Raw genomic sequence first — 13,862 nt, 5'->3', positions numbered from 1 at the left:
TATACACTAAAACTGCTTTATTTAGCTAAAGTAATTTAGGTGACTATAGTGTTCCTTTAAATGAAAAATATATTCAGTCTAGACAAAAACACTCACAGAGTGTTATAGCTGTTGGCAAAATAAATAAGATATTTGTACATTTTTTACACAAGTAAAATATTTTCTTCAGGTGCCATAGCAACCACGCCCTCCAGCCTATATATGCCTTGTTATTGCATCACATGACTGCAGGGAATATTAGATGTTTATCCACATAAGGAACATATGCTATTTATTGCTGCTGTGTGTTTACGAACACAGCAATGATGACTTTTTGCTATGTGTGTGCACAACAATAGTTTTAGTATAGCTATAGTCCCCATTATGAAGTACTTGTTCTGCAACTGCCAAAGGCCACAGCCAGGTTTTGACTAAGACAAAGAGTTACAGTTAGCAGCATATTTAAAGGGACACTATGGCAGTGAATTGAGCAGTGAAACTTCAGAGGCATGATCTATACACAAAAACTGCTTCACTAAGCTAAAGTTGTTTTGGTGACTATAGTGTCCCTTTAACCCCTTAAGGACACATGACATGTCTGACACGTCATAATTCCCTTTTATTCCAGAAGTTTGGTCCTTAAGGGGTTAACACCTTAAGGACACATGACATGTGTGACATGTCATGATTCCCTTTTATTCCAGGAGTTTGGTCCTTAAGGGGTTAAAGCATGCATGTGTATTTTCTGTATATCTGACTGTGCATGTGGTGTATGTATTCTTTATGTGTTAGGTGTGCATGTGGGAATGTTTTGATGTTATGTGCACATATGTGACTGTTTGTGGTATTATGGGTATATATGTGCACAGATTGTCACTGCTATGAATGTGTGTGGCCTGTCTATGTGTTAAACGTGTGGATGTGCATTTATTGTACTGTTTGTTTGTGTGGTGGGCTGTCTTCGGTGTACATGCAAGCTATTTTCAGTACTGTTTGTGTTTATGTAGGCTACCTGTTGTATTATGTGTGTGTGGGCTGATTGTGATGTTAAATGTTAGTAAGCAGTTGCTTGGGGCCAGCTGGGCCAGCTAAGGAGATCCTCTAATCGTATCTACTTCTTGACCTCCACAGTGACTAAACATGAACACAATGTGATCCCTTTTCTCTTGTTTGAACCTGTTTGCCCAAGTCATTATTTTTACTTTTTCTCACATATCCGGTGTTCTTCCTTGCCATGGAATTTGTCATCTACTAGGCTTTTTGGTTATGAATAAGTAATCTCTTAATTTTTATTTTAATCTCCAACACAAATCCACAATTCTACTGCACTTTGTGTGTTGTTCTAGAAATGTGCACCGAGAATTTCCAGATCCAAGACCAGGATATTTGTAAAAGCTGTGTTTGCCTGTACAATTCTGTACATGACCACCCATGATGTATTCTTGACTACATTAGAAAGGTATACTTCTATGTGTATACCATTGGGTAAGACATATAACATAAACAGATCTAAGGAATCCAATAATGCCAATAAAAAGTGGATTAGATGGGCAAAACTAGAAAATGAGAAACTGATTTGGCAAGATCACACATGAATTCTAAAAAACAAACAAACAAAAAACAATAATGAAAATGTAGTTTAATTGAAATTAGAGATTGGTGTGTTTGTAAATAAAGATCAGGAAAAGGCAGAGATTTATAAATAAATAAAATAATAATAAAACAAAAACTATATATCCGGTGGGACTTCAAGATCCATACAGAGAAGCAAGTAATGGCTAATTAACCTGATATCGTGGTGGTAGACAAGGAACAGAAGACTGCGGTCGTGGTGGATGTGACAAAACCCAGTGACTATAACATCAGGAAGAAGGAACACAAGAAGGTGGAGAAATACCAAGGACTGAAAGAAGAACTAGAAAGGATGTGGAAAGTAAAGGCAGTTGTAGTCCCAGTTGTGATAGGAGCACTCGGGGCTGTGACTCCCAAGTTGGGAGAGTGGTTTCAACAGATTCCAGGTGGGACATCTGAGATCGCTGTCCAGAGTGCAGTTCTAGGAACAGCTACGATACTGTGCAGAACCCTCAAACTCCCAGGCCTCTGGTAGAGGAACCGAGACTGAGGAATAAATATACCACCCAGGAGAGGTGGGAAAATCAATTTTTATAATTATATTTCTTTAGCATATACCAAGGAGGTACCTATGGCAAGAATATGTATTTACCCATGAATAGGTCCATGAATATTTAGGGAACTAAGAGTGGAAAAAGGTTAACCTCTGTTCTTAATCTTTGAGGGTTCTCTTCTTTCAGGATTTGTACCGGAGGATTAAAGATGGGCAGTTGAGGTTCCTATATCCAAAAAAAGATTCAAAATCTTTGCTCAGAAACGATAGATCTGTGAGCTTAACTTCTGTGGTTGGGAAAATATTTGAAGGTTTATTAAAAGGATAATGTTCATGAATTATTTTTTTTTATTTTTATTTTTAATTAGCAGAAATCAGCATGGTTTTATGAAACATAGGCCATGTGAAACAAGCTGAATTGCATTCTATGAAGAAGTAGAAGTATAGATCAGAGTGTTGCAGTGGATGTGATCTACTTGGATTTTGCCACGGTATTCAATATGCTTCTACACAATAGGTTAGTGTTCAAACTAAGAAATTGATCTGGATCAAAATTCTTGTTTGTAGCTATAACAAGAAAAGAAAGATAGGAGATAAATATAAAGTCCAGATAGTTGTCATTAATGGAAATTTTTTAGGCGGAAGAAAAGTCGTAAGTGGTGTCCCTCAGGATTTTGATTTGGGACCACTTCTATTTAACATATTTATAAACGATCTTGAAATAGGCATTCAATTCATGAGTCAGTGTTTGAAGGTGACACAAAAGTAGGTAAGCTAATATAATGTGAGCAGGATATTACTTTGCTGCAGAGGGATTTAGATAAATTAAAGACTGGACACAAGTGGCAAATGAAATTTAATGTAGACAAATACAAAGTTATGCACTTCTGTAATACAGAAGCTTGCCTGACCTTGCCCTAATGTAAGCATCAATGTCCGATGCTACACAGCAATAGCTAAGGCCAGTAAGGTATTGTAAAGCATGAAAAGTGGCATTAACTCCTGGGATGAAAATATTATCTTGTCTCTCTTGTCTCTATAAATCAAGGGTATGACCAAACCTTACATAAGCATTGTAATTTTGGGCACCTGTTCTAAAGAAGGATATTATGGCACTATAAAAAATGTGGAGGCAGAATACAAAATGAATAAGGGGAACTGAAGAGTTTATTTACAAAGAAAGGGTAACAAATTTAAATCTGTTCAATTTAGAAAAACAGTGCTTCAGAGGGGATATGATAATATAAGACAAATATATTCAGTGCCAATACACAACATTGTCTGGAAGTGTATTCATTAATAAGACTATACATAGGAAACCCATTTAAACGGGAAGAAAGGAGATTTAGAATGAAGGCAGAAGAAATGGTTCTTTACAAAAGGCAGTTTTATCAGAGTCTGTACAGATATTTAAACAATGACTGAATGAAATATTGCCAAAGCATAATATTTAGGGATATAATATTTAATGCATGGGGTAACAGCTTCTTGATCCAAGGAGACAGCTGACCGCCATTCAAGGGTGGAGAAAGTGTTTTTTCCTAGCTTGTTGCAAAATTGGAAAGAGCTTCAAACTGTTTTGTGTTTGCCTTCTTTTGGATCAACCGCAGAAACAGATGTGAGAAAGACTAAAATTGGTGGATGCTAGTCTATTTTCAGCTTATGTAACCGTATGGCATCTAAAGACCTATCCACCAAATTTTACACGAATCAATGTATAATTTTTTTCCCCCCAAGTATGTGAAATCTGGTCTCCAAATTCAAAGAGAAGCATCTTATTGATCGATGACAAAACAAATGGGAGACCCTAGTGGCAATTAACACCAGGGCCATTCTTGGCGGGCTTAATGCAAGATATATTTATAGGGCCCCATGCCACATCATAATCCCTAACCTCCCCCCCCTTAATTTAAAGCAAAGGGGTTGGTGTAGCGCCTGTCCTGTCCTTATAACAGGTATATGAAACAATAAGTAGAGATGGTGCAGGAACTAATAGTGTAGTACATTTTTCATAGTAATGGGAAATAAATATAGTAAGATGTACATTTACACTTTTCTGGAGCTGTAATCCAGCTAGACTCAAGTGTTTGGGCGGTATTATCCCCACCTAAGGGTACAGCGTAGCTCTTGTTCTGCAGGTAGTATTTCCTTATGGCATATGGTGTATGGTCTCAGATATAAAAGGAGAACAAAATAAAATAATATAGTGTAGTATTTTGAGCATGAAGTTCCAAACGTAAGTAAACATATAGCATTACACTCACATGTTTTGGAGCCCACCTGTGGCTTCTAAGGTATAGCGTGGAGTGGTAATATCCCCACTCTAGAATTTGTTGGTCGTTTTTATATATAAAAAGAGCATAAAACAATATAATGCACACCAATACCGAGTATTAAAAACAATTATCTGCAATACACTGACGCGTTTCACCATATAATTGGCTTTTTCAAAGTGTCACCTTAATTTGCCTAGCATTTCACTGAGAGAAAGAGACACAGAAACCAAGTTCTTCCTTACTGCTCATAACAAATCAGGCTGGAAAAATAATAATACTAAATTCAGCCACGCAAAGCTAAGATTACATTCTGCTTAGAGTGGGGGCCCCAGAATGTTTACTATTGCTCACTAATTTAACGTAGAAAGCAACGGGATGCTTGAAATTGGATCAGATCTTTGGAAAATAAAAATAAAATATTTGCAAAAGGGGGGCACACTGTGCTAAAAATCTGTCATCTAGGTAAAGGGTTACTCCAACATATTTTTATTGATTGGCTTTTTTTAAGCTACTTAACAGCCACAATCATTTTATTTCTGTTCCATTTTTCACCAAAAATATATGCATAAATAGTACAAAACTTGGAATCCAGCACCAGGCCAAGTTCTCCTAGTTCTCTAAATGGTTCTTTTGTGGTGCCGCGTAATCCTCTTCCTCCTTTCTTTCCAATCAAATTCACCTCATAGAGGATCATTGATTAGCCATCGGCACCAAGGGGGCGCGAATCCGGCAATTAGAGTCAAAGAGGTGAAGGCATGCGGAGCAGGGAATATCATGAAGTCGGGTTGAGAGGGAGAATATATAACAGCAGACACTCTGGGGGGCAGAGAGAGGCAGGGCTAATCCAGGCACATCTAGAAGAATACTGCGTGTGCTCGCGTTTTGCGCACACAGTCCAAAGGCTTCACTTGCAGATGCGCTTGCAGCGCTGCCTGCAGGTAAGGAATTAAATTACGTCTGCTGCCAGTCTGCATTCCGCACTGACAGACATTTTTGCACAGATTTGACATGCACGTGTGCCAGGGGTGCAGGTAGCCACTGACACACAAGTGGAAATAACTCTGGATGTGCAGTGTTTCAAGCAGAAATACTGTACATTTTTGTATGTGTTCAATTTTAAAAAGTTGAAGTGGTCATGGACGTTGGAGTGACCCTCTAAGGCCTTAGCTACATAGTTTGCAAATGCTCTCTGGAGTAGCACTGTAACGGAATGTATTAAAAAATTCAGCACCACGTCGGCGTGGGAAAGACATGAACTACAGAATACTTTCTAATTATGCAATCCTATAAAACTAATAAAAAATGCACAAGATCAATAAACGTACACTGGATTCGGTTATTGTCTATCCATAGCTGGAAGCATTTTTTTTTATACTCTACTTATCTCCATGATAAAATGATATATGAAATATTTTAGGTGCTCTCATGTGTCAAGGTGAACCAGTCAAGACATGTTGAGTTTAAAGGTTTTATTTCACCTATTTTACTGAATAGACCACTTTTGCAGATGATTATAAGGAATTACCATTATTAGTTCTAAAAGCCCACAACATGCCCAGAAATAGATACTGCAATAAATGTGATCACTTTCATATATTTTGTTGGGACAATTGTTCCTTTTAGGCAGTAGACAGGTGACAAAGAAATTAAACTATTGAAGACTCATGGGGTTTTAGTACAAAAATGAGTACCAAGCAAAACAAACATGGATAATGCTTTTGAACTGCCCAATGCAAAATTGGAAAGTAGAGTTAAATATCACTACAGGAGCAGATCTTTCCAGTATTTACTCATGCTTCCCAACTCTGGTGTCCTGTGAATCAGGATGCAGGTGGGAGGAGGACAGGGGGCAAACCAGTTATGGGATTGTGTTGATGGTGCTGCCTGGGGGGCAGGTCCATCTCAAGCATTGGCAGGTCAGTCTGGTTTGAATGCACACGAAAGGTTCTTATAGATCTGTCATGAAAGAATAATTTACTACAGAAAACCAGGGCATGCCTCCCAACCGTCCCAATTTCGGAGAAACTGTCCCACCTTAGTTCCATGGTCTCTCAATTTGTGGAACTGGACCAGGGAACTGTCCCCCAAAGAATCATAGTACAAGCTCATCATTGCAGGGAGCTACTGCCTTTAGTGGACTGGCCTGAGTGATGAACAGGCAACCTCACGTGCATTCTTTCCACAATACACACAATAGGGACACAGGTATAAAAAACCCCCCCAAAAAAACCAATACAGCGTAATATTGTTAAAGGAAATGCATTTTGGTATTGTACTCACACAAAGAATAAAAATCAAGCGCCTAAGGGTGCCTCCCAGATCTCTATGGGGGGCCTGAAGAAACCATGCCCACCCCGTCTTTGATCACTGTATATTAACCTAAATGAATTAGGTTTTTAGGTATTCACTAGGTATCGAAGTAGATGGATTAAAATGTAAATATGCAATGGTAAATAAAATATAAAATATTGTTGTCCAACGCACAGCGGGCCCCTTTTAGCATTAAATACTTGTGACACCTGGATACTCTGGACTGTGTGAATGCACAGATCATACACCAGAACGTATCTAGTACATATTTACACCATGGACCCAAAAGTTAAAGCCACATCAACAAGCCATAAAATATAAATTATACTTGGATTTTATTGACAGATCATTAAAAATTCCATTCACAGGAGACAAAAGCAGATCTTGGGCTGTTAGTGTGCTTCACCTACAATCTTAGCTTGACACGTTTCACTCCTCAAGGGTGCTTATTCAGAAGCATATGACATTGTATGAATATGAACCAGGTCCTGGATATTGGGTTGCAATTGTTGAAACACGGATCTCACAGAGGAATATCCCACACAACTTTATTTTAAATTTGTTTCCTCACTCTGATTATTTTCTCACTTCACAAGCTATACAATGACATTTAGGTGGAGGACCTACAACTACGCGCAAAGGAACAAGTGAAGAGCATAGTTTGTTGGTTATGCTAGTTGGTGTATTTATGACTGGTTGGTGTACTCAATCTGCCATTAATGGGGTTCTTGTGCATTACTGATAATTGCAGCCTAGAGGGAGTCAGCGAAACAAAGGGAAGTAAATTAGTAGTATTAGGAGGTAAAAGGATGCATTAACGGGAGACACAATGTAAAAACGTCAGGCCTCAAATTCAAACAACAGCTCGGAGTAGGAGGATATACAATTTTGCACACATTTCCATACATACCAACGGTCTCTGATATGGTGGGACTGTCCTCAATTCATATCCTTATTCCACCATTCCCTGTTTGCTTTCTGATGTTACACATCTGGGGACGTGAGTGACCAAGTACACAGCAAAGTTGGCATGAGAACATCATCGCATGCAAACGTGCTGCATAAAGTGCATTTATCCCCCTGGCATAGAGCTTCAGAATCTACACGTTTCGCCTTAAGTGTTCCTGGCTAGTGCAACAGAAGGTCCGTCAAGCGTGCATGCGTATCAATCTGTCTATCCCTCCTTATTAAGCAGGCCCACCTCTTGTGTCATATTTGACATGGCGTCATACTGGCCCACTGCCAATCACTGCCCTATTTTCATACCTTCCGATGCTGGGAGGTATGTGTTCTGCAAAAGTTTGATCAGGTACAGCATGTGTTCTTCACAAGTACCCTATCTAATCAGTGCAAAAAGGAACATAAAAAAAACATTTAAAAACCACAGTAGCACTTATTGTGGATATTGTGAGCTAAGGAAAGTTCATGTAAACATACTTATCATTTTGAGCCAAAAACCCAAGTAGTGTTGCATGACATTTTTTATATGTTTTTAATTAGGCTGTAAAAATGTTTAGGGCAGTAGTGCTGCTCACAGAGTTTATATGTTACATGCAAAGCATGAAACTCAGGCACCTTATACAATTAATGACTGATTCAGGAAAGTAAAAAGTGAACATACTTTTAAGCTTTGCCTACGCATTCATTGTATATATTATGTCAGATGCTTGAGGCATAGTGTGAAAAATGAACAGTCTTTTCATACTTGCTTAGGCATTGTTATGCTACACGTCACAGACAGTCTTAGGCAAAGTATCAAAATATTGGAACAAAAAGGGAAAAACACAAAAAAAAAAGCACAAAAGGGTCCTTCACATGGCGTCATTTTTTTACTCTGTCATACATAACATGAGACTCCAGTAACATACTAAATATCTGAACACTGCATTTGCTAGGTGCTTGCCCAATACCCTCTGCAGATAAAAAAAAAAAATAATTTAAATTAACATGGGCGATAGGATGATTATACATGACAAAACTCTACAATGTATATTAAAGTACTGTCATTTACAAAACATGTATCGGTGGCAGATTTAGGTAGGTACAACATTCATAAATCACATGAATCTGACTAAATTTTTTGATCAGACACTATGGGTACCATATAATTAGTTACGGCTCTTCTAAACCGACCACCCAAATGGATGGATGTGCAGTTGCTTTACAATGTATCCCGCAATGCACTGCATTTTCGAGGGGGTAGTTCTGACAACACCTATAGGTTTTAAACTAAAGATGAGCATGGCACAACTAGCAGTGGGCTTGTACCAGGTATGTAATTATAACTTCTGAACAGTTGACCCCAGTAACGTTTCAACTTTGCATGCAGGAGAGTGTAAAATTAGAGAGTGTAACCCACTAAAGGTAACGGTTCTTTAAATGAACACTCCAAGCACCATAACCACTACAGTGCGCTGTAGTGTTCAGAGTGCCAAGAGTACCCTGACAAATGAAATGTAAGTGTAAGTAGTTAAACTATTTACTAATGGTTTGACAACATAATTTGGGGTCTGTCGTACACCACTCATTTCATCCATTGAAAGACAGCATCAGACCGGCATCAGCTGATCACTCTCAGGTAATAAGCTTAGTCCTATATTGTCAAGTTTAGATGAATTCAGAGAGCCTCTGGTTTTCAAGGAGAAAGTGACCAGTGCCCGGTGGACCCCAGGTATGTTGTTAGACCATTAGCAACTGGCTTGACTACTTACACCTGGGTTCCCAAGGAAATACTGGCACCACAACCATAACAGCGTGCTGTAGTAGTTGTGGTGCTTAAGAGTTTTCCTTTTAAGGAATTCTAATACAATAAAATACAAAACAAATAAATAATAGTATACAGTACAGCAATGTTCAATTACAGTACTCCCAAAACTTCAGAGAAGAATTTGAATAAAATAAATCTTCAATTAGGCAGTCAAAGAAAAAAAGAAATCTGTTCATTGTAGAGATCCATTAATAAATGTAAACACTGCAACTATGCTAATGGAAAGAGATGGTTGAGGTTTAACGCTTTCAATGCTGAAGAGGCAGGAGTTTGTTTTAATGCATTGCTCACCCTTTCAAACGAAGAGAGATTAAACCCCTGGACATTATTTTAGCTGCATGACTGCAGATACTATTTCTTTCAAAAGTACAATGATGTCTGTCTTTGTCACTTCAACTATCTGTTCTTTTGCAAATCATCTCGAATTATTTGAGATGTTCTCACAGTGCTCTTTATTTCCTGATAAATTCACTCAGTGTCACTATAGTTTGTCTGTGAAAAATGTGAACGGGGCGTCTGCCAAAAGATAATGGACTTTTGTACATTAAAGGAAAGAAAAAAGATTTCATGTTAAATTACCAAACAGACGTAATGCCCTGAATAGAATAAAGCACATTACAGTTTCGATGTTGTAAAAATATGGATGAATGTCAGATTTTGTATATTAATAAGCATATACGCATTATACAGAGTTCTAGAATACATATATATTCTAAAGTATAAATATAAAAGAGGCCATGTTATTCTAATGGTAATATGTCTTACCTTTATCCTTCCCAAACTAGAAAATCTCTCTTTGTCCTCAGCAACTGCTTTGAGAATTGGCTGAGACATTCTGTTATTCTTTTTTCGGTCAGTTGGACTAGTGACGTCAATTCCACTCACTACTGCCCTACGATAAGAGGTGGATCGAAGACCCCTCCGCAGTGCTCCTGGACTGTCTGCCTCAGGTTCTGCTTCTTCACCATCTGGAGCTACCACTAACGGCACGGTGCTGGTCTCCACCATACTGCGGGTCTTCAGCAACCTTCTAGTAGACTCCATATTTTGACTACTTTGGGTGCCACCGGATTTGTTGGTCACTTTTATTTCCGAAGCTAATCCTTTGGGTATGATTTGCTGTGCACCCACTTTCAATGCAGCAGCACTATTTGTACTCAACACTATGGACTGCTTTTCCAGTGGGGAACCTAAATTAGACGGGATTCTCTGAAGAGGTTGTTTTTCATCCAAAGGAGACTTTGGCGAAAGGGGCGCAGGGTCTGAATGCAAGTAATCCGTGTCCTGTTTGGGTAGAGGTTGACTACTGTTACTAGATGTTACCATTCCATTAGATGGATAATAAGTTTGTGATCCAAAAACAATCTGTTCTTTATCAGGTGTTAAAGTAACATTGCTTGGTATCCGGCTTGAAACCATGGATTTCTGGTTTAGCGAGGTCAAGTTTCCATTGGCTGTAAAACTAATGGAGTTATTTGAAACCACCTTTAAAATCTGAGATGGGCGTCTCTGAATTGCGGCCACATTTTTATATTCCAGAGATGATAATGATGTGGATTGTGGTAGTCTTCCATTGGGAGAGTGCTGAAAAAGTTTGCCTTCAGGAGAACTTGTAATCCTCTCTGCAGGCTGGGTCAATGTAAAAGAGTTTCTGTCTTCCACTGGGAAGTCTGTAACTAACAATCCACTCGGACTCTGGTAAGACTGTGGTCTTGGTCTGGAGCTGCGACTATAATACAGTCCCTCTCCTTGGGGAGGATGGAGAGTCGATCTCCTCCACAATGGAATGAACTTGACATCACTGTTAGAAAATTCCACCTCACTTTCTGCCTCCATAGCAACCCCTGCTCATCCTCGAAAAGACATTTAAAAGAAAAACGAAGCCACTAAAATACTAACGAAATTCAGCTGTATTCCACCAACTGTCTGACATACCTGGAAAACAGAATGAGTAAGATGACTTAATGCTAAAAATTATCATTATTTATTAAGAAATGTGTCACATTTGTAATTCTACAGAGAAACCCAGCTCACTATAAAAGGGGCTCTGCATTCTTTCTACTATTCAAAACAAAAGGAGATTGTGTTTCATTCAGGTCGTTGGAGAATGCAAATGTACTTTTCCCTAACTTTAACGCAAGCCTATAAAAAAGGTCAAATGTCAAAATAGTGCTTGGATTGACAAACAGGAATAAGATAATGGCAATTGAATAAAACAAAAAATATAAAACATATCTCTGTGTACATCAATTAAGCAAGTTTTTCTTCAAATCACACTAATCTAAGTTCCATATAAGAGTTCCAAGTTAATTCTTGATAATCAGTTAAATGGCTGTTAGTGATTCTAATATGTTTTAATTGTTTTCCTTACACACCATTAGGGTAACCAGCCACTGTATAAATTTGTTGACCTTTCTCTGTCACTCAAATACATTGCAGGGCAAAAGTACACCAGCTGTTACAACTCTGACACTCATCCCCATCAGGCTGAGGATGATGGCAGTTGCACTCACATAGCTGATGTAATGAAACATAACAGCTGTCGAACTGCCTAGTTCTTGCTTAAAACAGGAGGGTTCCCCCTAACCAAACCCCCCCTCTCTCTCTCTCTCTCTCTCCCCTTTGCCTAACAGGATTACTCACTCCCACAATCTAAAACAGAAACCGCTGAATTGAATACACTCTGTAGGATAATAACACAGTTAGAATCTGGCAGTAAAAACATTAATGAAGTAAAAGATTACTTCCTGCTTTGTTCCAAACACTATGGATGTAAAATAAAACATATTTTACTATGACAGACCTTACAATAACAAACAGTAACACAACAAAACTTAATGAAAGCTGTCTCTTTGGTGCACCTTGGGAGTCCTGCTACAGGAGGGGGCTGAAGCCTCAGTGCCTGATAGCCATATGATCAGATTGGTTCCAGATATAGAAAGGCTGGTGGGACATTGCTGTACAATGCAGGGACACCAAACACATGCCCACTAAACTCGGCAGCCATACCATCCTATAACACTGCACACCTGCTATGGAAAACATGCATGGGACTTAGACAAAACTTTATTATTATTATTATTATGATGTTGGGAGGGTAACATGACATATAGACATTATACTCTTCACACTGCTAGTGACAGCAATAATCTGAATTCTTAAAAAACAAACTATAAATCATATATCAATATCAGATCAGCTGATTACTACAGGGTGAAGGTAAGGGGAGCGGGTTGTATAAAACAGCAAGGAAGCATTTAACTGTAACCTATTATAGGCATGAGATTATCCCTAAACACTGACTATGTAAACCAGATTCCATCAAGCCCAGTCTATAAGCCAATGCACAATCCTGTGAAGTATGGAAAGTGCAGTCCATGGTTTGTATAAACTTGTAGGGAGGCACATGCAGGGCAGCACTTAATTGGTTCACTTACTTCAGCCCAGTGGAGTTCCGAGAGGTGGATTTTCCCAGTGGAGTTCTGAGAGGTGGATTTGCCCAGTGGAGTTCCGAGAGGTGGATTTGCCCAGTGGAATTCTGAGAGGTGGATTTACCCAGGTTTAGAATGTAGCAGCAGAACACAATACAGAATATGAAGGTGATTGAGCTCCAGTCACTCAGTATGACAGCCCCAGCTCCACCTGACCGGGGGTGGGGGAAATAAACAGTCTCGGAGGAAAAGCATGAAGATCAGAGTCCACTTTATTCTATCCAAGTTCAATGTTGCGCATAACCATCCAGGGATCGTGTGGCAGCAAGGAAATCCACCTATAATAAACAGCAATGCGCAGCCTGTACAGGGCGGCCTCGATCTAACTATTTACTTAGTTGCTACCGGGACAGAGTTATACCTAATTCAGCGAGATACAGTCGCTAGATTCCTTTCACGGTGGGAGCGCCCCCCAGTGGCTATAATGAGTAATTCATGCCTGCTCAAACGTCAAGGGCTAGGCAGGGCATGAATAAGTTTACCTGGAGAGAAGTAAAAGTAACTATGTCCTACTGAAAACTATGTCCTCCTTTTTTTTAATTGTCCATATCCCAAATACAAAGCTGAACAAATGCTGGAATGGAAAGAATAGGTATATAGTGTCAATATGTGTTCTTTGTTTTTGTTTAATTCATGGGCTGCTGAAGATATACTAAAATAGTATTATCAATAGTATTATTACTGGCACGATATACTAAAATAATATATAAATGAAGAAGACTCCACAGGTAAATCCTGGACGAATCGATTCATTCGGGTGTGGATTAAAAGGAATTTGATTCGGATGAACCGGCAGAAACACATTTTTTTCACAAGTGTAGTGATTCCAATTTAATGGCAGAGTAAATTGAATAAGGGTGCAGGGCACGAGCTTGCCAAATCAATCAGGAAGAGTACCCTCATAATTGTCAGCC

At 38.8% G+C, this 13,862-nt stretch overlaps 1 protein-coding gene across 1 annotated transcript in view; it reads right to left on the bottom strand.

Annotated features, from left to right (window-relative positions):
- ARHGEF26 (Rho guanine nucleotide exchange factor 26) overlaps nucleotides 1–13,317 on the bottom strand; it is a 168,276-nt gene extending 154,959 nt beyond the window's left edge. Inside the window, exons 1-2 of the mRNA XM_063442565.1 lie at nucleotides 12,895–13,317; nucleotides 10,223–11,392 (exon numbers count right to left, since the gene is read on the bottom strand). Coding sequence (XP_063298635.1) covers nucleotides 10,223–11,293 — 1,071 coding nt within the window. The 5' untranslated portion in view covers nucleotides 11,294–11,392; nucleotides 12,895–13,317. The remainder of the gene's footprint in view (nucleotides 1–10,222; nucleotides 11,393–12,894) is intronic.
- Between the last annotated feature and the right edge of the window lie 545 nt (nucleotides 13,318–13,862).

This window comes from Pelobates fuscus, chromosome 2 (assembly GCF_036172605.1).
Source record: "Pelobates fuscus isolate aPelFus1 chromosome 2, aPelFus1.pri, whole genome shotgun sequence".
Lineage (NCBI taxonomy): Eukaryota > Metazoa > Chordata > Amphibia > Anura > Pelobatidae > Pelobates > Pelobates fuscus.
Note: the sequence above shows the minus strand (reverse complement) of the source record. Positions and strands in the feature narration are given on the sequence as shown.